The 27069-nt window shown below is 45.7% G+C and overlaps 1 protein-coding gene across 1 annotated transcript; it reads left to right on the top strand.

Moving 5' to 3' along the window:
- Positions 1–1308: 1308 nt before the first annotated feature.
- Positions 1309–26077, top strand: SUSD3 (sushi domain containing 3). Its single transcript, XM_058032140.1, has 5 exons — positions 1309–1393; positions 14430–14618; positions 16879–17026; positions 19086–19253; positions 25681–26077. Exons 1-5 carry the CDS (start codon positions 1309–1311, stop codon positions 25889–25891), a joined length of 801 nt encoding a protein of 266 aa, XP_057888123.1. The 3' UTR covers positions 25892–26077.
- The last annotated feature ends 992 nt before the right edge of the window (positions 26078–27069 follow it).

The following is a 27069-nucleotide window of genomic DNA, read 5'->3' as shown; positions in this document are numbered from 1 at the left end:
TGCAGCATTTTCAAAAATGCTGGTGTTTTACTATAATGTGACCAAGCATTGCTTTATGAATGTGGTTTAGTGGTAGAGCTAGAAATAGCAATCCCTTATATCTGCAATATTCCTGAGGCCTCTCTGACAGATAAGCTCATAGCTCCAGTGCTATGGCCAGCAGCACACTGAGCTGTTACCATTTCATGTGGGCATGATCCTGCTCTATTTGATGTTTCCAGAAGAGCCTTAAGAGGTTTTTTAGTCTATTTGGGTTTCGAGTACCTTGGAATTTAATCTCTATAATCTGTTCCTGCAAACTATTTTTTCCTTCTAATTCCAGGTGAAAAAAAAATGAGAGGGTATAACAAGTGGGAGAGAGTGTGAATAGCTGCAGTGCTTGGTGTGGGCCCCAGACTATAGGCTCAGCACCAACATACAGATTTTCTTCAGCAGAGCTAGTTGTTCCTCCTCTTGTTATCTGTGGACACAAGTGCAGACCATTAAAGGTGTTTTTTGGATCCACTGCCAGTGTCAGCAAATCAAGGATCTCAGCCAACACTGCTGAGACTCAGACTCACTATGGTGATGCTGCAAGTGCAAGTGGCAGGGGAGACATGGCCAGGATGTGACAAGCACAAAATGACACACGCAGTATGCACAAGGCACTTGGGTTTTGCCAAGCAGCCTGTGCATGTTTGTGTGTGCCACCGAGCTCCGGACAGGATGATGGATCTGGGAACCATCCACTGGGCTTCCTTGCAGATCCCAGTGAAAACAAACACAACTTTGTACACCATAAACTGGATGTATGTGAGAGATTCTGCTCCTGGAATATAACCACATAAAGAGCAGTATACTGTGTTTGCTAGACTAGACCCATGAAAACCAGACCGAGGTACCTGAGGCTCTGCAGGTTTTGAGCACCAGCCTGGCTGCATCGGGGGCTGATGGCAGGCAGGAAGCAGGGCAGGCGGCGAGCAGGTTAGGCAGGGCGGGCAGCGAGGGGCAGGCGGTCTCTGGCCGCCGTGGGGCGCCGCGCGGGCCGGGCAAGGGCCAGGCCACAGCCCGGGGCCGTCAGGGCACGGCGCAATCCCCGGCTCGGGCTGCGCGGGCCCCGAGCGGCCCCTCCCTCGCCCCGCGGCCCCTCCTCCCCGCCCCGCGCTGCCGCTGAGGGGCCGCGGGGCGGGCGCCCGGCGGGGCTGCCCGGGATGGGCCGAGCCGCGCTGCTCCCCCCGGCCCGGCCCCGGCGGAGGGCGGGCGGGTGCGGGTGCGGTGCACCTGCCGGGCGGCTCGGCGCGGCGGGGCTCGGCGGCGCTCGGCGGAGCCATGCCGGCCGCCAGCACACCCGAGCTGGACGCGCCGCGCACCTCCGCGCTAGGGCGGGACGGCGGCGGCCCCCGCGGATACGCAGGTACGAGCGTGGTCCCGCGTCGTTCCTCGCGCAAGTTCCCTCCTGCCTGGCGGCAGAGGGGAGGGAGGATGTCAGCGGGGGTAGCGCCAGACCCCAGTCAGGGTGCAGGATCCCTCCCGCGTAGGGATGCGGGGTGGCCGGGGTAGGATGCGGTATCCCTGGACAGAGGTGTTGTACGTGCCCGGGGAGAGACGTGGGAGACCCCAGCCGGGGCTGCGTTACCTTCCCGCTCAACTCCGGAACCCCGCGCCGGGCAGGGGCCCCTCCCGGCCGGTCCCTGCAGCCGCGGAGCGCGGAGGGGACGGTGATCCGCACCCTGAAGTTCTCGGGCACGCCTCGAGACGGGTGTCCCGGAGCCGCCCCGGCGGGTCCCCGCGACCCTTGGGCGGCTCTGCCGGGGCTGCGCTCGGGAAGCCGAGCGGGGCCGGCGCTGGACCGCGGGCCGGGCGGAGGGGCCGAGCCGCCAGGGCTGCGCTCAGCAGCCGCGCTCCGGAGCGTCCGAGCGGCTCACCCGGGGCTGCCGGGGCCCTGGGGAGGGTGGTTGCTCCCACAGAGGAGGCGCTGCTGATACAAGTTTGGGGTTCAGTCGCTGGGATGGCCGCGGCGCAGGGAACGAGTGCATAGGGGCAGAAGGGAGTGCTGGTTCTCAGGGACATCGCTCCTGGGTGTGTATCACCGGGCTGGGAAGGAAATTAAGATATCAGTGGTTTAATGGAATATGTTAATACATGGAGGGGTGGAATGAGAAATCAAGCAAAGCTTTTTCCTTCTTATCTTTCTGTTCCCTGGAGTTTTCTTACCCAATTCAATTGCATAGACTATAAAATTCTTTTAAAACCTCTTTGGCTTAAGTGGGTTCAATAATTTGGAGGTGATGTGAGGTGAGGGAGGGTCTGGACTGGTGGGACATGTTCACTGCAAGGGCTGTGGGGCTGGTGGGTGTCTGGGCCTGGAGGGAGCAGAACAGGGTCTGGACCTGCTGGCCCAGGCGGCAGGAGATGCATATTCCCAGCCACAGCCACCTCTGCAGTCCAGGACCAAGGTGAGATGGAAGGATGCTGGAGCTTGGTGCAGCTGCCATGACCTGCTGGTTGCGGGGGTTTCTTCCTCTTTTCTTCAGATCACAGAGTAGATGGGCTTTTCCCTGGCTTCAATGCAAGCAGAGCTGAGTGCTGCTGAAATCCAGAGACCTCCTTCTCGTGTGCAGCCTGTTCTCATATCCTTGCGATTTATTTGGCTCGTGAAGTTCTAAAAGACTTCATTAATGACCTGAGTTTGTTGTGCCTATGGAAATTGGCAAATGTATTTTAGCTACTAGCTAAATGCTAGTAGCAGTGCTTTAAATTGTATCTTCTTAATGTGCTTGACTGTTTAATTTGAATTTAATATAGCGGTTAATTTGAAAACACTAAACAAGTTCTGGGAAATGGACTTAGAGAATTAACTCAAACCCAAGTGTAAACCCTGTTGCTCTAGTCTGATAGTGTTGCTAATTACTGACTTTTCTCTTATTTAAAATAATGTATATTTAGCTGCTTTTGTGTGTTGTGTCAAAGTCTTGTGGGACTGGGTTTGGCCACGCTAAAATGAGTTTTGGAAGTGGCATGTCCTGTGTTACACTCAGCCTTTCTGTTTCTGCGTAGGTTAATCTTGCTTTGTGTAGATCTGTGACAAAACAGCAAGGAATGCTAATCTGCCAAAAACTATTTGGGGTTCAAATTAGAAATCCACCCTCAATTAATCCCTTGGATATCTATGGACCTGGCACCTCTGAGCCATGTCTCCAGCCAGAATGAAAAAGACCATTTTTTCCAAGCCAACTACACCAAAACTGTGGAGCAGGAGCTCTCAGTAAGGTGCTAGACTGGAATATGCTGGGTGAGGTCTTGGCTGTGCTGCACTGGCTGTAGGACCAGCAGTGATGTTTGAGCACGCAGGGCTTTGCCAGACCTTAGCTAGGTGTCGGCTCTTCACCCTCTCTGCTGCTTCATGGGGCTTTTCCATGGTGTAATTCCACCTTCGCAAAAAAAGCATTTGGAACTATTGAGTCAGGTGGATGTACTGGTGGCAGCCCTAAGCAGTTTAGATAGCTGAAACGATGGCTAGTTGTATAATTTTAAATTAAACTCTTGTTCGTCTAAATGTGACTGTGTTATTTATACGTCAATGTTTGCTGCCAATTGTTGCACAGTGTACAGTATCTTTCATTGCATCCTGTCCTTATTGGTGATCCTTTTTGATGCTAACTACCCCCTTACATTATTTCAGACCATGAGCAATAAGGTGATAATAAAGATTTGCACAGATAAACTCCCTCACATGTTCCTTCTGAGAGGATGAAAAAAATGTGGCAGGATTTCCATTTGAATTAACGCATGAATGAGAGAGAAATTAAAGGAAGTTCCTTAGTACAGCCCTGATGCCTGTAGTATTTAGAGGTCTTAGAGCTTCCTGAGACACAGCTGTGAGATTCAAACACCCTGCACTTTTCCTGGTCTTGCCTTGGTTTGAAGGGCTGACAGGAGAACGATCCCACCCTCAGACTGGGGAGGGTCAGCAATGTGGTTCCCTGAGGAGCTGTGGGAGCCGCGCTTACCCCGAGGGAAGGTCAGCAAATGTGTAGGGGAAGAGCACAATAGATTCTGGAGCTGAGAAGAAGCCTTCTGTGCTGTGGCTGTTGTGCTGTCACAGCAGTGTTTACAGTGTCATGCTGTGGTAGTGTTCTGTGGACACTCATCAACCAGTGCTTGCCAGGCTCAGTAAATTCTCTGGAAAAGCCTGTGAGATCCTGAAAGGCTTGTGTCAGGTGACCCAAGCACTCTCCTGCCCTGTGGGAATTGGCCTGGCTGCTGTTGTCAGCCTGTGCCACTCAGGTACTGGTGCCTCTGAAGCTGCCCAGGTTATACCGGGGTCTTTTGGGTGAAACGGGAAAAAGAGAGAGAAGCACAAAGGCATATAATTATTTTTAGTCCTTATGTTGCTGAAGTGGGAGGCTCTGGCCCTCCAGTTATCCAGGGTGATACCTTTTTTTTGCTGTGGTTCCTCTCATTCCTTAATACCCTCCTGTAGCTCTTTCAGACCAGGTAGCATGTACTGCTGCCAACACAGAGATGCATCGACAAACACATCCATGCAGCCACAGACAGGGGAACAATGAATGCCGGATCTGGCAGAAACACTCATTATGACAGGTTTTTAATTAGTAGGTCTCACTGCTGGGCTGTTGTCTGTGGTTCTGCCTTGTTCCTCCACTTTCCAGGGAAGGGGAGAGGTTTCGTGAGGTGGGAAATGCTGCAGGCTGCAGTGGGTGCTCTGTTCAGACCTAATTGTGGAAGGAATTATCTAGCAGACACCACTGAAAGAAAGGGATGGGGTCTCTTGCTTAGAACAGATAGAAGTTGCAGTTTGCTGGAGGACAGAGGCAGGGCAGCATGTTTTGGCTCAGTTGTAGCCTGAATGTTGGTGGCCGTGGTGGGATGCCGGCATCGGGGTGGATGTACCTATGGTGTGACTTAAGCTGCTCTTTTGTTGTGAGCAACTTTTATTTTTTCTGGAGTTTCCTTGGTAGTGCAGAAACTGAAATTACCTAACTAAGAACTTAGAGTTGCTCTTCCAGGACAGCAAAAACAAAGTTGTTCTTGGAAGCCAGGAGTGCTGCTGTTCTGCAGTATGGCCGCATAGAATTTTATCACCTTATCCCTGCGATCCTCACATGTGGTTCCGTTTTTAGGCTGCAGAAGAAAACCTGGATCCCAAATTTCCATGTCCACAGGGCAGAAGGTGATACAGCTTGGAATATATGGGCTTGTCATTTCCCCAGGGTTATTTCTCCTTTCTTGTTAATCCATGACCTCAAAGTCAAACTTTGTATTAAGTAATGTAAAAGAAGTGACAGTTGCAGAGTGTCTGGTAATTGGCTTTATCTCCTGTACTGCAAGGAGTTAATCTGGATGGTTAGGCATTTGCACCAGGCATTGATACTGCTTTGAGGGAAGGATTTTTGTGCTTGTCATTAAACCATTAGAACAGTACAAAATTGAGAAGGAAGAGAGCTTTTGGGTTTTCTGAGTCCTCCACAGTGCAAGATTATTCCCTGTGGTATTCTCCAATGCTTTGTCCTAGCTACTCTGAAATTACCTAGGCTAGAGAGACAGACTATTAGTAGACATCTGAATTTCAGCTAATGAATGAGATGAGCTGAATGCTTTGGATCCAAAACATTGAAATTTAAAAAAACACAAGTCAGTCTTAAAACACAGAAGCACCCCAATGACAGTGGATAACCTAGCATTTTCTGGATGGTGTAGTCTATTTTAAAGGGCAGAACTGCTGCCAGTTTTGCTGTTCCCACTGTGTCAGAGCCAGGACATCCTTGGACCTATCCCCTAGAAAAGCAGAGCATCCCCAAGCATCACTGCAACTCTACAGCAAAGAGATTTATAACTATGATAGAATTGACATGATTTTGCTTACTAATCATGATTGCCACTGACTTTTTATGTGCGCTGGAGAGTCTTGCCTTCAATGTTATGGTGGAGACAAGCTAACACACAGGAGAATCGTCAGTTTTTGTTTCTGCACTTTATTGACTCACTGTCTTTGAAATGCAGCTGCAGATGAGAAAGCATGTTATTCCAAAGAACAGTTTTGACTGGCCAAGTGGATCAGGATTGGCAGAGAGGTGATTTTGCAGTCTGCATGAACGTCTGCCTCTCATTTGGTTGTCAGATGACAGAGAGAAATGCAGAAGTTGCAGAATGAGCAACTGCTCCCTAAAATAAATCAATTCCTGTGTCTGCTGAGGGTCTCAGGGATGGGGGTTGAGCTGGTGCCTGGATTACAAATGAGCCTTTGCAGCAGGGCACAGCTCCTTTGGCCCAGCACCATCTTTAGGGCGGTCAGTAGCTCCGGGGGGGCAGCAGTCACAGCTACCTGAGCCCAGATTGGAGAGGTGGGGGCTGGCAGAAGCAGGGTTGGGGAAAGGGATGGGTTAACTGCTTGCCTTTCCTCCAATGGACCTGGGAGAGATGATTCCATTGTTATTTCTGGGATGAAACAAAGCCAGTCACAAGGCTGCTCGTGTATTCCAGACTCCTAAGCAGAGTAGCTTTGATTGGGAATGAATTTGAGGAGAGGTCAAAATGGGGACAGAAGTTGAGTAGGGTGAAGGGATGGTGTACAAAATTCCCTGAGTGCGTGTGTGGGCTGGGAACAGTGTGTAGGAGGATGATTTGGCCTGTGGGAGCTCAGAGAGCTGCAAAAGGCAAGTTTTGGGGTCTGATTTTTTCCTGTTCAGAAGAGCAGAAATCTGTGCCTTCATGTAAAAGCAGAATTACACCCAGGAAGGTTTCTGCTTACAGCCACAGTTATTTCCAAAATCTTTGCTAGTTGACCGGGTCAAAAGAGGCATCTGGACTGGACACAGGGGTTCCACTTTGCTCTAAGAAGTGGTACCCCACAAAACCAGGGGCAGTTTTGCACAGGCAGGAGAGCCCTGGTGCCCATTATTCTTAATACCTGCAGAAATTTAGATTAGGACTAAGGTTTTGATTCATTTGAATTGTTTCAGCCCAGAAGCTGAATTCTCTCGTGTAGCCCCGAGCTCCCCGGCTGTGCACAAAGGAAGGGCAGGACATGGGGCTGCCCTCCTCTGCTCTGCTCTGCTCCCTCGAGCTGTTTGTCGTTCTGTGCATAACTCACCTGCAGTCCTTGACTTTTTAAATGGGAAAAAGCAAGCACAATGCCCTGGTTCCCTGTCCTTATACTGGCATTCTTGTCTGTCTGGGTGCCACCTTGCAGCAATTCCTGTGTGCAGGGAGGATGAAAGCAGGTGTGTTTATTGACTTGTGCTGTTAATTGTTGCTGTGCCTGAGCAGTTCCTGGCAGGATGCTGCGTGGCTCTCACCCTGCAGTTTGCAGCTTGCTCTGGTGGCCGTGGCCAGGCTGCTGGCTGCACGTCCCTCTGCGTGAAGCCCAGAACAGGAAAGCCAGACTCTGTCAGGAAAAGAAACAACCGGGAGAGAAGCAAAATGAAAAATTATAAAACCACAGAGATGGGTTTTAAACCTGGCTGTTGGTTTCTCAGCCCACAAATGACTTCTGTCACCATAATAAAAGGCATGCTATTGCTAACTTTTTCAGACTGGTGTCTGAAAAATCAGTTCACAGAAATTCTTGCTGACAGTTGTGGATGCTAGGTCACAGCTCTGTGGTGTGCATTTTACAGCTTAACACAGCAAACCAAGGACAGGATTACCTTCAGATTGCTCTTGGGAAAGACTTAAGGAAGCTAAAGTGGGCCAGCCAGGGGGAGGGAATGCAGGTAAGGTCTGTAGCATCCCAGCTTGTTTTGCTTAACAGGGTGATTGGAAATTCCCCATGAAAAATAACGAACCTATATTCCATCATCTGTTTTAAACCAGGAAAGTGGTTGCAAAGATAAAAGGTTGAAAAGTTTCTATATTCTTTACAGATCAGTTCTTTGTGGAAATGCAATTCCTATGTTTTAAGCTTTTTGGCAAAAAATTAAAATGTGACCATCAAGTAGCATGCAGATCTGGTCCACCTAAAATTTCACATTGGGGGTGGATTTTTAATGACTGAACTGTTTTTTGTCCAGCTCTGGACCCTTCCTCCTTGAGAACTTTTTTGGTCAAGTAGGTCAGTGCAGTGTGGCCCCAGCCATCCATAGAGGTTGTGCCCAGTGTGGCAAGTGTGGTGCAGAAGCAAGAGGCACCGGCCACATCGTGCAGGCACATCTGCTCTTATCAGCCCTGTCCAGTGCCCCAGCACGTGCCTGTTGCTGTGCACAAGCCAGATCAAAGAGCTGGTGCAGGCAGATAACCCAGAGCCAGGCAAGACAAGTTTGCAGCCAGGCTGAGCTCTGTGTCTGCAGCGCCCAGGGCAGTGCAGGAGAGTAGAGCGAGTTGGGAGTGGGCAGTGGACAGGCAGGGATGCTGCAGGAGGCTTCCCATGGGGCAGCACACAACTTCTGTCCTGTCCACTTTTCTAGTGGGGCATCCCTCAGCCTTCCTCTGTCCATGGCTCCTAACAGAGATGTGCTTTCCCTGTGGAAATACATCTGGGGTTTCTTTTGGCTTCTTCAGTGGCTGGCTTTCCAGCTAGCGGATCACTTTGCACCCTCTGCAGAAATGTTACAATTGTTTATTGAATGAGAGATTATTCATTAGTAGTGGGAAAAAATAACGGTGAAAGTTGAAATTATAAAAATCCAGACTTCACTGGCCCAATGAAGGACACCAGCAAGGATGTGCCCACCAAAACCTGTCTGAGAACAGAGGGACCTGGTGGCAGAGGTAAAGTGCACACTTGCCCTGGGACTCGCATGTTGCAAGTCCTGTGGTGACCTGAAAGAATGGTGAGGCCCTGGCACAAGTTGCCCAGAGCAGCTGGGGCTGCCCCTTGGATTCCTGGATCCAAGACCAGGTGGACAGGGCTTGGAGCAACCAAGTGGAGGGCGTCTCTGACCATGGAAGGGGATGGAATGGCATGAGCTTTAAGGGTCCTTCCAACCCAAACCATTCTGTGATTCCATGAAAGCAATGCTGCCCAAAATGTGATGGATGTGGGAGTCTCAGCACCTGAACCCTTGCATGTTGTAAATTACATGTGCCGAGAAATCAGTTTTATCTACTAAACAGAACACTGAATAAAATAAAGGAAGTGGGTAGGAGTGAGCCTGAGGTATCTGCTATAACAAGGGTAGGAGCAGAGAGCTTATTTGAGCATGGATTTGTGAACACAGAAATAAACTCTCTTCGAATACCTTTTTACTCTCCTTCTTAATTGCATGGAAGTTACGTATTAATGGGAGAACTGGCTTTTCTAAAAAGGTGTTTTTATAAATATTTAATGGTGGCCTGTAAGAATCATCAGATATTGGGTTCCCTCTATCACACTTTAAAAATAGTTTGATCAATAGAAACATGGAATGTTTTATGGGGAATATTTCCATTCAGAAATGCTGATATGAGGCAGGTGCCAGAACCGCATATTAATAAGGTGCATTTCTTTTTCCAGGTAACGTGCTGTGACGGATGTGTTCCTTGGGTACCTGCAAGTGTCACCCTGTGCAGTTGTCCAGGTGTTCCTCTCTGTGACTGACCCAGAGGAACAGTCCTGTGGCTGCTGCTCAGTTCTTGCAGGTCTCCGTCAGGATTTGGGGGGTGAAGCTCCCGGAGCAGGGGTGGCTGAGCCTGACGCTGCCTCCCTGCAGTGATGGGAGTGCAGGGGGCTGTGCTTTGGTGCATGTGCTCTGTGCCACGCCTGAACCGCCAAAGCTTCCCCCAGGGAACAATTTCAGAGAGCCATACCTTTGTGCTGGAAGGCAGACAGGTCTCTAAGAGCTTTCCCACATGTTCACAGCAGCTGCCCAGGGATTGCAGCACAGCTGGGGACCTTGGTTAATCTCTGCAGCTTCTATAGCCCAGGTCTCACCCCACTCTTTTACTGTAGGTCTGGTATCATGCTTACACTAACTTCTTTAAAAACCATGCCAGCATCTGGATTTTCTCGTGGGAGGATCAGATCCTGGTGGCCATTTGTTGGTTTAAAATGCCAGCCCTGGCAGCCCTTGAGGCCAGCTCTGCAAGGAAGCAAAGGCCTGGTGGTGAGGAGACCAATGCCAGGGCCAGTTTCACTCTCTACAAGATGCTTTGCTACATCTGCTTTATTTCATATTTCACTTCTAGCTGCTTTTCTTTTGCTTTTTAACACAGTGAGCTCTTCCCAGAGCTCTTCTTTGAGATTGCTGTGGATGCTTAACACACCTGTGATTTCAGGGACACCAGTTTCTGAGGTGTGCTTCTCTAGGAAAAGAGACTTGCAGCAATAATATTGGTGTTTATTTTCTACAGTGTTGATAGACCCTAGTGTTCTCTTTCTTTCTGGCATCTAGTTATTCCAGCGTATTTTAGTGGTATCAATTCCCAACAGTAAGCAATGTAAAGGGGTAACCTTTGTGTCTCTGGGAATAATGAGACAAAGACATGGATTGCTCTCTTTGTGCACAGACCGCAAGTGTCAGCCTTGCTAACGTGCTTCCAGGTAATTACTTGTGCAGTTTAGATAATTTTGGTAGATACTTATGCAATGTATTTGATTTTACTCACTGTTTTGCTGTGGAAGCGCACAGGAAATGTTTACCAGGCAGGCATGCCTAGGTTGCTCTCTCATTTCTTTTTCTTATCAGCAAAACATAAACCCACGGCTTGATGACAATGAAACCATATGTTTCCTCTTTTTGGCAAATCAATTTTGCAATACAGATAATCCTGGCCGTACACAAGAAGAGATATTTTGAATTATTTTAATTTTTACATTACTCACTATTTTTCCCTGCCTAGAAATTATGTATGTGTTTATTTCTGAACCCAGAGGTTGGGTGAATTAAGAGTTTAAGGAGAACACTATGCTTTAGTGTCTGTCTTACTTTGAGGACAGTTATTTGTCATATGCAATAACCTGTTTGTTGTAGCCAGTGCCATTCTGCACTGCCAGACAGCAGCATCAGATTCAGAGATTTTCTGAGCACTGGATATCCTCTCAGTGTGAGGCCAAGCTGAGAATTGCGTTTGTATAAATCAGCTCTGCTCTGCAAAAAGCTGCAGAAACTGGAATCATAGAACTGTAGGCTCAGAGGAGGTTTTGGGTTGGAAGGAACCTTAAAGCCTATCCAGTGGCACCCCTGCCGTGCAGGGACACCTTCAGCTGGGACACTGTCCATGTGGGCATTTCAAGGCTCTGGGCACCCCGTGCCAGGCCTGCCCACCCTGGCAGCCAGGAGTTTCTTTCCAATATCCCATCTAAATCTGCCCTGTTTCAGCCATTCCCCCTTGTCCTGTCCCTGCAGGCCCTTTTCCAGAGTCCCTCCCCAGCTCTCTTGTAGGCCCTTTAGCCCCTGGAAGGGGCTCTGAGGTCTCCCCTGAGCCTCCTGTTCTCCAGGCTGAACAATGCCAGTGCTCCCACCCTGTCTCCAGAGCAGAGAGCCTCCAGCTCTCTAATTAGGGGATTTATTCAATTTTACAGTTTTTCATTTTTACATTTTTGGGTGCCAGTTATGCAAACCAAGACCTGAACATAACATTTTCTAGATGTTTATAAAAGAAATACAAATTTAAATGTTAATCTGGTCAGCACAAATGTTTGTGTTTTACCAGGCAGCAATGCAGCCTCAGACTCGAGTCTCAGTTGAAAACAAAAATATAATTAATTCTAATGATAAAAACAATAATAAAATTCTTGATTGTAGTAGATTTAGTCTGATAAACATGCCTGAAGGGTATTCAAAAAAGAAGTCTATATGGACCATCTGCTTATGTAAGTATAAGGATGGAAGCTTACTTAAACATGATTCTTTGGAGATGTAAGGGTAAAATTAACCCAGCAGAAAAGTGAATGCCATGGCTAACTACAAAAACTTTGCAGGTGAAGGAAGTGAAGGACACTAGAGCTTGCAGGAAAGTTTTCCAAAAGCATTTTTAGAAGTTAATTGATGATTAAAATTAGGGCAGATTTTATGCAGAGAAGCTGAATCTCAGCTTGGTTGAAATGTGAAAAGGTTATTCTGGCAAAGCTCCATCTGGGCATTTCAATAAATGCATTTGTGAAAAGCAAAAAGCAGTGACACATTTAAGTTTTTGGCTTAGTGAGAAGAAGTGGTATTGAAAGCTCTTAAAAGAAGAACAGCATTTCTCCTCTGCACAAGTGCAGGTACATGAAGTTGTTGATGAACTTTCAGCTCAGGTACAGAAGGTTTTGGATGTGTAGCTCTCATTGAGAGGCACCTCTGTAGTTCCAGCCCCAAATACATTCATATGAGAATGATCATCCTGGCATGATCCGTGATGCTGTTGCAGCCCAGGGCAAAGCATGGAAATGCCCACATTTTCAGGGGATGCTGGCTAATAGACATTTCTGTGGAGCTCAAGTGGAGCAAAAACAATTTAAAGCCCACAGGTGAGGAATGGTGCTGACAAGGTCACTGCCATCAGAGGTTTGATGTCTTGGCAGACACCATCTTGGGCAAGGACGGGGCAGGGAAGGTTCAGAACACTCCAGCAGCTGCAGCTGCACGTGTAACTCGGTGCTGGAGTACATGAAATATGTCTTGAAAGAAACGATCCAGTGCCAAATTATTTGTTCTTTGGAGAACAAAGAGTGAACAATGAGTCCAATAACTGGCAGATATACTGAATGCCTCTACTGAGGCTGCATGTGGTGGCCCAGCAGGTGCGCATCAAGTCCAATTCAGCTCTAATTACTTTTTGCATCTTGTGCAGCTACAAGAGTCACCAATGTGAACTCTAAGAATGTGACTGATCTCTAAAAATAGCCTTGGAATTGTAAAATGAAAAAAAACCCCAAAACCAAACAATTATATGTAAAATCCTTATTTTACAGATTAGGAGATTAGGACAATGTTTTCTCATGGTAAACCACAGAGTGATTAAAATAAAAAGAAAAGCCCAAACTCGTAACACTCATTTGGAGTGAGAAGGAAAATTGTCCAATGCATCCTGTATGTTCCAGGAATGGGATGTGGGTGGGAAGAGGTGAAGAGAAATCAGTCCTATAGAAAATAATTGCTGTCATTGAGGCCAATTTCTGCCATAGTAAGTGGCTGAAAGAAGTGGCAAAACAAAGATAAATAATCAGCATGGAATTAAAGAGCTATGGTTTTCAAAGCTAGTGTTTGGTGCATATTTACTGAGTAGATTAGTCTAGTAATTGTCACTGGGGCTTCTGTTTGGTCTTTTGCTGAGATTCCTTTGGGTTTGTTTTCCAGGGACAGGGAGTTTAAGAGCATGAATTGGAGATAGGTGGGACACCTGCCTGCTGTGGTATGATTTGGGGGCTTAGCAACAGTAATGACACGGGGGGAGTTTTAGCATTCAAAGTAAAATACATTTGCTAACAACATGTGGTTCTGTCAGGATGTTCTCAGGGAGGCTGTAATTTCTTTTTGCCTGTAGACATGCTTTTAATATTTTTGTATGTGTCATCATAGTGCTTGCAGCACTATGCCTCTGAGTTTTCTCAAGTCTTTGGAAATCCAGTGAAAAATAGGGAACTTGGGCTCTGATGCAGAAGCAGTGCTGGTATTCTGTAAATGTTAAAAATATCCGAGTTTCTAGATTCTGTCAAAGCACATGTACAGACCCAGAAAAAGTGCTTGTTACATTTGAAGTTATCTAGATGTTATGTGTTGTTTTAATCATCTCTTATTGAAAGTTTTGTTTAAAATTACTGTGAACAAGGAATGTTGTGACAATACAATTTGGTGTATGAAGTTAATGGCTAACATTAGGTGGCCAAGAGGAGAACTGCTCCACAGCTCAGAGAGCAGCTGTATAAACAACAAAAGAATAGAAATCTGGAATGAACAAAAATATATTAAAAATTAATGATTTACTGTAAAGCAGAGTTTGTCACTCAGAAAGTGAGATAAGTTATATGCGTGTGTCTTTCTATGCTCTTCCCTGTGGTTTTGACCCCGCTGTCCCCTTTCAGCCAAGCCAAACAGACATGCAGTTCTTGTAAAGATAAGAAGTTTCAGTCAGATCATGCCAAGATGCTACCAAGTACGCTGAACTGCATGACCAGTCCAGTAGATCTTGGAAATCTGTGTGCAGGAAGACACGTAATGAATACTCCCAGCCAGCCTGAGTACTGAATTAATCAGAATCTAACAATACAGGGATCCATGGGGGACCGTGCTACTCAGAAATTACTTTCTTAAAGTGTTTTTAGTGTTCAACATGTACGAGTCTGAGCAGATAATGTCGCGACATCAGTTGCTTTGTGCTGGGGATGAGGGCAGGGGAGCTGTTGAATGGCCCTGATGGAGGGTAGCCGTGGGCTGATGCTTGGCAGAGCAGCCAGCATTGGCCGCCCCGAGGTCTGGCATTAGTTTTGACCATTGGCTGTGACCGATTTACAGTCTGGTGTGAGTGAAGCCCCCGTGGATGGCTTCCCTGAGGGCAGCGGCGCTGCTGTGTCTGTGTTCGCTCCGCAGGGCAGTGCGGCCGCCTCCTCCCGCCGCCGCTGGGCTCGCTGCGGCTCCTGCACGGCAACGGCACCGAGCTGGGAAGCGTGCTCGCCTTCCAGTGCTCCGCCGAGCACCAGCTGCACGGAGCGGCCGTGGTCACCTGCGTTTGGCAAGGGAACGGCGCGCAGTGGACAGCCGGAGCGCCCTCCTGCAAGCGTAAGGTTCTTCCCAAACCCTGCCCTCCCTCTGGGATGCAGTGCCTTCCTTTTGCCCTGCCTATCCTGCGGTGTTGGGATTCTTCCTAGATACCTCTGCAAAGAAAAAGACAAATTCCATTTTCTTCAATGGTAATTCCACTCCATATATGTTCTGACATGCCATTATCATGACACACAGAAAAGACTCTGTTGGATTCGTCCCTGATCTCATGTCACTGGTAGCACCTGGAATAACTGTGCCTCTAGCTAAAAGCTGTATGCTTTTTTAGAGAATGTATGGGTGTCTCAGTTTAGAGGCAAATTTAGGAGAAAAACACTCTGGAATGAGTGTTTCCTCGAAAAAAAAAGGGTTCCAACAATCCCTTTCCACCAATAAGAAATGAATACTAGTGGATGAAAGTGAAAAAACCCAACCGTTTATTGACAAACAGATTGCCCATGCAGCACAGGAGAAAAGGTAAATAAATGCTAGATATTGAACTGTCAGACCTTAACACACACACCCTCCTGCCCTGGAAAAAAACCCCAAAACACCAGAGCAAGATAAAAACCCACAACGGCCAGCAGGCGGGTGGGGAGAAAGATGACGCCAGCTCCTGTCTCAGAGAAAAAACCAAAAGGTTCACACAGCAGCTGGCGCAAGCAGATGGGAACCCAGTGAATCTGTGGTGTTGGTCCCCTGGTGAAGCAGATGTGCTTTCCCTGCCCGGCTCTGGCTTTTTCCCAGGTCTGGGACCAAAAAGGAGCAGCCCCTCCCTCCCGCCAGGCCCGGCCAGTTCTTCTCCTGGCACTTGTTCTCACTGATCTTGGATGAAAACTGAACTGTCCAATTCACCTCGAAAAGCAGCTGAAGGATTGCTGCTGCAGCCTCTCCATGCCCAAGAAAAGCAAAGAAAAAAACCAAACAAATTTCCGCCTGGGCTATCAATAAACCCCCAAACTAGCCAAGCAAAACCCAGACTGCACCACACTGCCGGACGCCAGGCCACTGAGGCTTTGGAAAAGCCCAGCAAAGGGCCCCAAGGCTCCCCCTTCCCTCAGACCCACGTTAAAGACACAGCAATCATATTGGGGCATAAAGCAGAGAATCAGGGAATAGACCATCATCATAAATCACCCCAACACTATGGGAATGACCAACTGATGTGCAAACATATTTGCGAACCTTTTATCTCCTGGCAGTCTTTTCTGACAATGTTTTTGCTGTAAAAGAAGCACAGTGATATTTTTTGAACAATTCTTGGTTGTTGCAGCTGCATGGGAAATTTACCATATAGATAAATAGTGTCTGAATGACAACAGCATTAACTACCTTTTAGCTGTGTTTCTGCTTATTTATTCTAAGGTTGCTAATAGTTTGACCAGAAGCAGACCCAAGGAAAACTTGGTACCTCTGAGCTTTGAGGTGCCTCAGACCTCGTATAATTTCAAATCCCCAATGGATACATTGCTCTTCAGACACTTAGTGCTCTCTCCCACACTCACCTATTCTTACCTCTTCTTTGGAGATCTCATAAAAGAAAAAATGAGAGAAATCATTCCCCCAGAGGCTGCAGAAATATAATACTTTGTGTGGAGGTCAGCTGAACCATTTGTGATGCTGGTCATTGTGACATTGGGAGAACTAGCTGACTTTTGAAGCAAGACATGCTTACTGCTCCAAGTGGGTTGGCAGAGATCTGCGTTAGCTGTGCCACATCACATTCCTACTCCTTTTGTCTGGATGACTCGCTTCCAGCATCAGATCCTTGTGAACACTCAGCCCTGCACATCACTTCTTCCATCCTGTATTCTTCCCCAAACAGAGGAAGACCTGCTGTTTGCTGCCTGCCAAAGAGGATGTAATTACATGGAACTGTCCTTGCTCTAAATGGCTTCTTTAAGCCCCTTTACCCGTGTTAGTATTCATTTCTGTAGCTTCAGTCCTTGTTAATAAAGAGTTTGCAGCTCATCTGCAGACTTGTGCTTTTAAGCTACTGCAGTGCTAAGGGTGCTGTGTTTAATTAATTGCAGTGGTGAAATGCTTGTGAACAATTCATGGGTAACTTATAAACAGGAGATTTTTACATAGTCCAGTTTGAGGCTTGCATAAGTCAAAGCTGAAGCTGAGATTCCCTGGTATCTTGACACATAGTAATGGGGAAGTCCTCACTGAGCAGAAGTGTGAAGCAGGCAGGCTTTAGCACGGTTTAATGAAAATATGAAAGATAAATTCATGGACTGATCTTAGAAACAATTCTGTGTTTGCTTTGTTGCAGCCATATCAAAATACGAGACTTTTGGCTTTAAGGTCGCAGTGATTGCCTCCATTGTGAGCTGTGCTGTCATTCTGCTGATGTCCATGGCTTTCTTAACTTGCTGTCTGATTAAATGTGCAAAGAAAAGTGAGAGGAGAAGAACTCAAAGGTAGGTCAAGATGACAGTTTTAATAACAGTGTAAGAGTTGTACATCATATGGACCCCATTGCTGTGATAACAAATGCTTCAAAGGATTTGCTGCTTGCAGCACTGCAATAATGTTCATTACTTAAAATCCCTAATTTGTAGGTCAGGCTTTAGGCGTAGAAGGACTTGGAACTCCAGAGTACTTAAATACCTGATACCTGTTATAACAGATAACCTCAACAGGCCTAGGCAGATCTGGATTTATCCAGGATTATGCAGAAGCTGAACACACAAGTCTTATTTTCTGGCACAGCATTTCTCTTCTCAAGTTATTGAAGATTGGCAATCATTCCCCTTCTTCTCTATTTCTTTCCTTTTTCCCTTTCTTTCTTTGAACACTGCTGGGAAATGGAATCTCCCTGTGTCAGAGCCATCCAAGGCCTCACCATCTGCTGAGCATCCTCAAAGCTGTCCCAGCATGGGGCCGGAAGAATGGAGAATTTTGTCTTCTGGCTTGGAGCACAAATTGGTGGATTATAAACAGGAATAGGAAAAAGTCAAATTTTCAATCCAGTTCATTATAAAAATTCAGTGTGGATAGTGTCAGCAGGAGCGTGTTTGCCTGTAGGCTGGAGCCAGGCTGCTGGTGCTCACGAGAGCAGCCTCCTGCAGTCACTGCTGCAGAAAGCTTTCCACAGGAACTTGGCTTACCTCTCCCTTTTCTTGCTGGTTACTCCCACCAGGCCCTCCAGTGCACTGGAGGGAGACTGGGGAAGACAGTAGTGAAGGTTTCTATGCTGAGCTGTGATTTATCTGAAGCTGTGTGGGAACCAGCTGAAGGGGGAACTTCTGTCATTTGAAATCCAAGTGTAGCCAAAATAGAGATTTTCTGTTTCTCTTAAAAGACATTTTTGTGTCAAAAAATGAGTCCTTAGTGTCGGTCATAATATTCAGGTATTTACTGGTAGCATGAAATAAATTGCTTTGAAATGAAAGGTTAATTGACATTTTTGGAATTGCCACTTTTCTTTTTGATAAGACTATTCATATCACAGTCCTTGTTATTAATTTATTTTAAATGAAGTTTTGTAAAAACTAGCCATTCTCATTATTTTGATGACTTGATATTTTTCCTCTTACAAAAGAAAAGCCCTTCACTCTGGACATAATGACCTGATTCTGTCATCAGGCTGTAAAATTATTCCTTTTGCAGAGATTTTCTCAGTTCCCTGCTCCCCTGTGCTTCTTTCCCTGTCTCCTGAAGGAGCTGCTCCATCCCATTGGCAACAGAGTCCAGCTCCAAGGCAGGTTTGCAGGCAGAGATGATCTCTCAGGTGACCAGCTAAGAGCCAAAAGAAGCAGACTGTCCATTGGTGCTCATAAGAAAATCGTTCTCGTTTTCTTGTTTGTTTGTTTGTTTGTTTTTTGAGGAGTGCTGGACAGTACTTAAAATAACACTATTTTGCACAATAATATTTATGCTATTGAAGAACTCCCTATTTTAGGGTGTTATTTAAATCTCTACAAATTTGGCTTACACATGAAGTTCAGCACATGTTGAAGTGGTTTTTTTTCAGTAAACTTGTGTCACAGACATGTTTTATGAAAAATCCTTTCCTTAGGACTTTTTCTCCTGAGAAGCTGAGAGGCCTCAGGAACAAAATGTAAACAATGGTTATCTGCTGCTGTGGAATGCAACTGGTGCATCTGTGGTTGGTCTCTGTGGTTGTTTCTAATTAATGGCCAATTAAAGTCCAGCTGTCCGGACTGTCTCAGTCAGTCGCAAGCCTTTGTTATCAATCCTTCTTTTTCTATTCTTAGCCAGCCTTCTGATGAAATCCTTTCTTCTATTCTTGTAGTATAGTTTTAATATAATATATATATCATAAAATAATAAATCAAGCCTTCTGAAACATGGAGTCAGATCCTCATCTCTTCCCTGGTCCTGGGACCCCTGCAAACACCACCACAAACCTGGAATGAGATTTAAGCTCTAGAGACTCAGGCCTGTGGTCAGATAACAGCTCAGCTGTACAGCCATATATCACAATACTGTTTCTACTGCTTGGTATATTCACAGAGAAATGCAGCTGTGGTACCAGCTGAAGACTGAAGAACTAGAGCACATGCAAGCTGCTTACTTTGGTTTTAAGGGAAGGAACAATAACAACAATAATAAGAAACTCAGGAATACATCTGTATTCGGTGACATGACTAAGATGGCATATGATAACCAAGGCTTCTACAGGTAAGGCTGTTAAAATAAAGTAGGTTTGAATGAGCTGATGGGATCCTGGCTAAACACTAACCAGAGCTAAAACCAGCTATGAGAGCAGGTATATCAGTCTGTGCACCCTTAGCCAAAAGTCTGGCTGTTTTGGATATGGAGAGTGGGCACTGCTTCTCATCGAGATGAAAGTGTCATTAAAGGTGATTCTAAATAAAACTGTCCTGGAATTGCTCTTGGAATGGATGTGACCCTTCCTCATTTACACCTTGTTCTCTTTTTTCACTCAAGTAAGAGCTGTTTAATCAAGTAATTTCAAGTGATTTCTATTCTTTAATTCTGTAAAATGAATAGACATGCAAGGTGAGATGTGGGAATTCTACTGACAGATTCCATGAAGACAACAAATGGCCTGTCAGTTTTGTATTTCACTTGCAAGTTGTTTTTTTTAGTGTGTGTAACAAATTAGGCTAAGTTTCCTCATCCTGTGTTCATCTGGCTTACTGGGAGCAGGAGAACAATGCAGGCACTGGGGAGGTGCAAACATGGAGCTGGGCTGTGCTGGGAGGACCAGAATGAAAGGACACATTACACCTGTCTGGGTGATTGCTGTGGTACCATTTCCCCTCCAGTGTGAGGGGGGAATGTTGGCAGCCTGTGCCTGGAGGAAATCTCTAAACCTGGGCGCGTGTTGCTGCAGTGGTGAAGCTGTTACAGTATTGATTGTCCAAAGAAATAAATACAGGCATGTGGCATGGTTGAAAAACAGCAGCAAAACTGAGGGTGGGCAGTCCCAAAGGAAAGATTCCATATATTTCTGCATATCCATGGTCAAGAACCAAAAGAGAATTTAACCAAGACTCCTCAGGGAAGGTTCAGGCTTGACATGAGTAGCCATTTGTGTACCAAGAGGGTGGTCAGACCCTGGAACAGAGTCCTGGAGCGGGTCTGTGTTGGTGGCCCAAACTGGCATTGCTCAAGGGGCATTTGGACAATGCCCTTAGTAATGAGGTTTAGTTTTTAGTCATCCTTAAAGGGGTCAGGCGGTTGGACCCAATGATCCTTGTGAATCCCTTCCAACTGAAATAGTTCAGTCTAGTTTAGTGTAGTCTATCAGCACCCTATCCCTGTTCTATCCTACCCTATCCTCTTCTTGTGTTAAAGTTTCAGCCATTTGGAGGAATTGCCCAATGCATCATGAGATCTCCAAGCACAGCAGCAATCCTGCTTGGTTTTTCTAGGCAGGAGCTGTCTGAAGAGGCACAGGGGATGAATCCTTTCCTCCCTGCCTTTTCCAGGGCTGTGGTACATGCTGTTTTCTGCAACCCAGCCATGGGAAGTGGCTCTGCAGCCCACTTAGAAGGGGAAGTTGAGATGAGTGCTGCCCATGTCTGACAAGGGAGAGGGTGGAGGCCTGAAAAATTCAGTCATTTTTATGATAGCTTTCTCTCTTTTCTTGAAGAGAGTTCTGCTTCATATTCTTGTAGCATATGAAGTATCTGGAAGAGTAAGAACTCTTCCATCCTTGAAGAAGACTCTCTTGAGTATATCTTAATTTATTTTTGACTAGAAAATCATGTAGGTTGTGCTACTTTTCAGACTTAATTGAATAGATTTTGACATTAACATTTTGATTCAGTACTTGAGGGTCAAAATACTGTAAGAAGAGATAAAATAAAAAGCTGATTCTTTTAAGTAAGGCAGTATAATATAAAAAATCAATTCTTTCAGGCAGGTAAGGTATTAACAAATACAGGTTTACAAAACAAATAAAAGTTTACAGACAAATTTAAGATTAAAACACTCTAATCAGTTAAAGAGGGGCCTTAGGACGCTGACAAGATAATTTTGGCTGCAATGAGGTGACACAATGTGAGTGCAGAGTGCTGATGTGCAGAGCTTATAAATAACAGAGAAGCCCAGCTGTGTGACTGTAGGGGCTCCACTGTGCTGTTCTGGACCTGGCTGCCACAAAATGAGAACTTTCTCCCCTCATGTTTGAAGCATATCACAAACATCGTGAATGTGCAGTTTTGCAGGAAAACATTGAATTTTAGTGGCAACTGCTTTAATTATAATGATCCTCATTCTGGCTGCTTTTCTGGTTGAACAAATTGCTTTAAAATGATAAGAAATATGTGTACAAATACCTGGGATCATTAACTACAGAGTGCTGTCATTCCAGATGCCACCTCTTTCATTTGGATGTAAAGAATCATAATAAGGATGAACATACCAATTTTTAGCAGAAAAAGGTCTTATATGCATGAGCTGCAAGTATTTACAGCATATTTGCTCTATTGTATTATTGAAAACACTAAATAATGTTGAGCAGGGAAAAACAAGTTACAGATCATGGTGCTGCTGGGAGGGAGGTGTTTCCCCAGCGTTGCTTCTGAGAAGCTCAGAGCAGCAGAGATAGCAGTTTTCTCTGTGGTGCAGAGGTTTGAGCCAGATGAGCTGAAGACAAGGGTCTGTGTCTAGGGAAGGGAGATTAGCTGCAGCCCTGGGCCACGCAGTTAGAGGAGAACAATGTCCCTGAACCTCCAAAGCAGTCCCCAGGAGGACTGCTGGGCAGAGGGCTTGTCAGCATGTTGGGAACGGCTCTCAGAGCCTGACTGCAAGATGTACCAGGATGTGTTATTTTTGAGTCAGTTATTTTGTGATGAAGAATAATACCTGACCCTGCACTAACTGTGCTCTGGAGCACTTGCTTGGGCACCCACCACCCGAGACAAACAGCTCTCTGCCATCCCAGCAAGCAGCAGTGTGGGAGAGCTAGGATCAGGCATCTGCCCAGGAAGGCAGGTTGTCCTCTGCCACATGACAGGCACAGGGTAAAATATCAGTAAAGAAAAACTTAATGGCAGCTGTCCTTCCTCTGTGCCAGCTGCTAGTAGTGTTTGAGAGATGGAGTGAAGATCACTGAGGCGTTACGTTAAAGAAATGGGTGTCCAAAAGCAGAGTGGGGTCAGCTTAATGTGGAGGGGCCTACGCTCACCCGCTGCTCATGGTCAGCTGTAGCTGCTCCCCAGGTGAAGGTATTTCAGGGTTTGACAACCTTTTCTGTGAGGAATTTTTTCCCAATATTCAACCTAAACCTTCTCCAAAATGACAGAGCTTAAAAACTGCCTTCAGTTTTCAGCAAAGAGGCAAAGCTTCACAGCAAACTAGTGCAACAGTCTCAGCAGAGCTGTTGCTCTAGGAATACAGCCTGAGGAAATGCAAATAAGCAATTGCTCTGATAAACATCATTGCCAGTTTTAAAATTTTTAAAGAATTGTCCTGTCCACTGCTGTAATGTACATCAATTAAATGGTAAGCATCCATTCAGGAAGAAGACTGTCCTGTGCTTGTTTAAGTAGTTTGTAGCATTTACATTTGTTCTGGAAGTGAAGCCATCAGTTCCATAAAAAGCACAAGGAAATGCAAGTGTTCTGTGCCAGAAATGGGATCCTGAATCCAACTGGAACCACTTTTGTTCTGACAAAATATGCACAACCTTCTGCATGTGTAGAAGATACTGTCCCAGGAGCAGCACAGACAGCAAGTGTAAAGAAATCGCTGAGAGCTCATTTCAGTTTGCATCATCTTACTAGTGATGGTCAGAAATAGCCACGCCTTGGCTCTGTTGCTCTGCTTTTCAGTGTAAAAGTCCTGTAACCTGTCCTGGAATAGACACTCCCTTGACTCAAGGGATGTGCTGATTTTTTGTAAAGGAGATTTGATGCTCCAGCATTTTCCATACTCAGGAGAACGGAATGCAGCTGTACTCTAACTCCTTTTCATTCTCTGTCAGCTAAGATGACAACAAGAAAAAAAAAAGTAGTCCAGCTCAAAAATGCAATCTAAAGAGAATCAAAGAAACTTGGTGTGTTTTTTTTTGTCTAGCATGGAAACATTTGGAAGAAGTTGGGCATTTCAAATTTGGGCTGCTTAGAGGTGAATTATTTGTCACAGCTCTAAGTTACAAAACATTCTCTATGAAGCAGTTAATCTGACTGCAGAAGCTAGTCAAGTGGAAAAGCCCATGTCTCAGTAGGGTTAAAGTCCTCCTTTCAGCTATTCACACAGCTGGAACATATTACCAAGAAGAAAAAATCCTTCTGCAGAGAAGCAGGCTGGTATATTATCCCACAGAAGATAAGTTTAGTTGCTGAAATTTTTGTATCAGAGACCTTTCTGACTACAAGATGCTTTACCATTCTACTTGGCAAAAAGCAAATAAGAGCAATCCAACAACAAAGAATCCCAACTGAAAAGATTTTGTAAAAAATCACAAAGCCAGCATGCTATTAGGAGAGGCAGCTCAGCATTTTCAGCATCACTGCGGGGTTTAATGCTGCATCGCATAGAGCATTCACTGATACAATTGTATGGAATTGACACAGTTCCCTACACAAAATGTTTGATTGCATGGCGCCATGAAGGGAAGACAGCAGCATAGGAGAGGGGCAGATTTCCTTTCCCTCCTTTTCCCTGCTTTTGCCCGTGACTGGTCCAGCCTTGAGCTTCTCTGTTCATGGAGTTACTCTTTTTTTACCTCTTGTTTTTCCTGTGCTCTGTGTTCCCCACCACCACCTTTTAGAGGCTCAGATCTTCCCAGTACCTTTCGACATGCAGGTTTCAAAGAAAGCTGAGACAGCAGAAGTGAGCTGTGGTTTCACCTTGGGGCCCTGTTAGAAGGGTAGGATAAACTGGCTTTTAAGTTACACCCATTTCTGAATTTCAGTCTTAATTGTCATTGCAAGAGCTCGAAAGGGGCATGTACAGCAACATGTGCTTTTAATAGAGCTGCTATTATTGTTTTCATAATGCTTTCCTGATTACCCCAGGGTCTTGTACAAAGCCACTAGGCATACAGCAAGGAAAAAATGCCCTCCCATCCTCTAGTATAAAAGCTGTTTTGAGAGGCAGTACCAGCACCAGGCAGCTTTGTGGCTGTGTTCTCACACGTCTCAGATGTCCTGTTAACAGTGTTTTCCCTCCAGCAAGGAGCATCTCTCAAGTCACACAGAAAAATATTCTTGTGAATCCTCTAAATCCCATTGACAAATGCTGTAATGGCTATTCTTCTCCCCTGATGGGAGTTCCAAATTTTATCTGTCAGATACAGTCTGTCCTTGGCAAATGCATCATGCCCTTGGCTGTGCAGTGCCCGGGGCAGGTTTATATAGCCAGGTAAGGGTGCAGAGAAGGGTTCTAATCCTCTTACTGTGGTGTTTTGAAGTAGCTCAGTTGGGAACTGGAGTTAAGGAAAGTTGAAGTGCTTGAAAAAACAGTCACGCTTATTCAGGACAAAGTACAGACAAACTGAAGACTGTGTCTGACTGAAGGTCATGCACACAGAGCAAAGCCCACTGCATGCACAGTTGCCCCTTGGTGACACTGCAACCCTCTTAATAGCTCCTCTCATCCTCTGCTGAGGTGAAACCTCACTGCCTTCACTGTCCCTCTGATATCCTCAGGGTTTAATCTGTTGCAGGGAAGAGAGGTGCCTACTGTCTCACCCTACACTTACAGAATCACATCATGATGGAATGTTTTGGATGGAAATGGGCCTTAAAAGCTGTCCCATTACCCCCCTTGCCATGGGCAGGGACACCTTCCACTAGACCAGGGTGCTCCAATCCCCATCCAACCTGGCTTGGACAATTCCAGGGATAGAGCAGCCACAGCTGCTCTGGGCACTCTGTGCCAGCAGATGTCAATGAAAGCTTAGTAGTTCCTGAACTGGGAGGAATGGGTTGCTAAGCCAGGAGTACATTTCTTCTCCAAGTACAGTTTTAGCCAGTGTGCGTTCCTGAGTGGTGGACTATGGATAATTGAAGTGTTTCACAACATAGAGATTTATAGGGAAAAACATCAGAATGGGATGACTTCTGCCCAGGTGGACTGGATTTATTGCTCTATAACCAGCACACCTAGACTTGAGCTATAATCCTGGCAGAACAATTTGCAAAGACTTTTTTTTTTCAAAGGCTGTTTTGCTGGCCCAGGCAAAGCTTTTTTCCAGTCCTTCTCTGTCTATGTGCTGCTTTGATTTGATTTTTATTTTGACCTTTGACTACCAACTCAAGAAGATGGAACCAAGTTCCTTATACTATAAAAATAATAAATAAGTGCACAACAGCAGTTATGTCAGAAGATTTTCTTTTGGCAATGAGGAGTGCAGCATTACCCCATGTAGCTTCTGTTCCCTGACAGCAGGTCACAGTGGTGCTCAGTTGGTACCCAGCAAAAAGGTACTTGAGGTCTTGTTGAGGTTTTACAGAGACACAATTATTTGCACCACTGCTGCCAACTGGTTTTGATGCTGGGAGAAGCAATTTTTCATGTTAGAGCACAAGTCATTTGCGAAACACCTGATGTGCCAATAAAATGCACAAATTCTGTACCTTCACCAGAATTAATGAAACAGAAACAACTTTTCCCTTTGTGCTTACAGGTCCCAGGAAGAGCAGACTCGGGATGTCGTTGTTCCTGGGTGTTGCAAAGACAACAGTCACCTGAAGGTAGCCAAGAGCAGTGGTGCACCCGGGGCACACATGGTACTGAGACACGACTCTGCACTGCAGATGGTGAACTCCATACACCTTGTTGAAGTCTACAGTCATAAGGATTGTTACAACAAACCAACCTGCCAGATACCTGGATAGCTGGTGTCTCAAATGCAACTGCTTCTCTGGACCAAAATGAAATGTTGATAGAAATATGTGCCTTAAAGACAACATAGAAAGTTCATTATTCATATGAACTGTAAGTTTTCTATATTCCAAGATGGTTATTTAAGAGAAATACTTCAAGGTCTGATACAAATAAAGATATGAATATTGGGGCTGTCAGTCCAGAGCTGTTCTCTGTGGTGTGCTGTGCAGTGTGACCATGGCAAAAGCATAATGCCCTTCTGCACAGCTAGAGAGGTGGTACCCAGTTTGCATATTTGCCTCATATGAAGTTGCTGATAATAACTACACACCCCTCAGACTCCAATCTTCTCTGAATCAGTGGGTTTTGTAAGAATTTCAGAAAGAAAAGTCCCCCATATTTTTACAAAGTAGCATGCTAGAACTACAAAAAAATTTATTTTTAATTAAATGCCGCATTGTTTTGTATCAGAAAGGTCTTTAGTTCATCTGCTCTGTGTTTTGAGACCGTGTGAGACTGGGTGCAGCAGAGGCCCATCTGCAGGTCTGCCAGCCTGAGGGAGAGGAGGTGGCACATGGAGGGATGTGGTGTCCCCACCTTGGGGCTCCCACCAGTGACCTCCTGTAGCTTCTACTGGTGTCCCAGTGCAAGAGCAGTTGGTGTGCAGGTGGGGACAGCAGTGCAGCCTTCCTGGAGCAGCCAGCTCGGGATCACTGCAGCATCATCTCTTTGAGACCTCTCTAAATAAAGGGCTGAGGTAGCTTTTGAAAGCCTGCCTTCTTTTCCTGTTGTTCATCTGTACATCATGTAAGGAAACAAGGTGTGGTTTTTTTCTTGTTTTGTCCTTTTTGAATAGTTAAGTAACAGATACAGTGCTTTTTCTACTGTTTATATGCAAATAGATGTATATACTACTAATAGTTATTTTTGTTCCAATTGAAGCTTTACTTAATACTGTCATCAGCTGTCTGTTTAATGGGTATCATCACGTCTCTCTCGTGGGTGGAAACATGACCTTATAGCAGACTGCAGTAATTGTTTTATGGTATATTCCCTTGGTATGAATCAGGTATCGTCTCACAACCTGCAGTTCTGAAGCTTCAGTTTTGAAATTCAAATTACTGTAGCTTGCTGGCAAATGCCCTCTTCTATCCTGGCCATACTCTGCAGAGATCAAAAACACGTGCTT

The sequence above is a fragment of the Melospiza georgiana genome, chromosome 11 (genome assembly GCF_028018845.1).
Source record: "Melospiza georgiana isolate bMelGeo1 chromosome 11, bMelGeo1.pri, whole genome shotgun sequence".
Lineage (NCBI taxonomy): Eukaryota > Metazoa > Chordata > Aves > Passeriformes > Passerellidae > Melospiza > Melospiza georgiana.
Note: the sequence above shows the minus strand (reverse complement) of the source record. Positions and strands in the feature narration are given on the sequence as shown.

What these genes read in the sequence shown, in the direction of transcription:
- SUSD3 (XM_058032140.1), top strand. Translation starts at nt 1,309, where the DNA reads ATGCCGGCCGCCAGCACACCCGAGCTGGACGCGCCGCGCACCTCCGCG. An exon ending in CGGAGCGCCCTCCTGCAAGC is followed by an intron (nt 14,619 to 16,878) that starts GTAAGGTTCTTC and finishes GCTTTGTTGCAG; the next exon opens with CCATATCAAAATACGAGACT. An exon ending in GATAACCAAGGCTTCTACAG is followed by an intron (nt 19,254 to 25,680) that starts GTAAGGCTGTTA and finishes TTGTGCTTACAG; the next exon opens with GTCCCAGGAAGAGCAGACTC.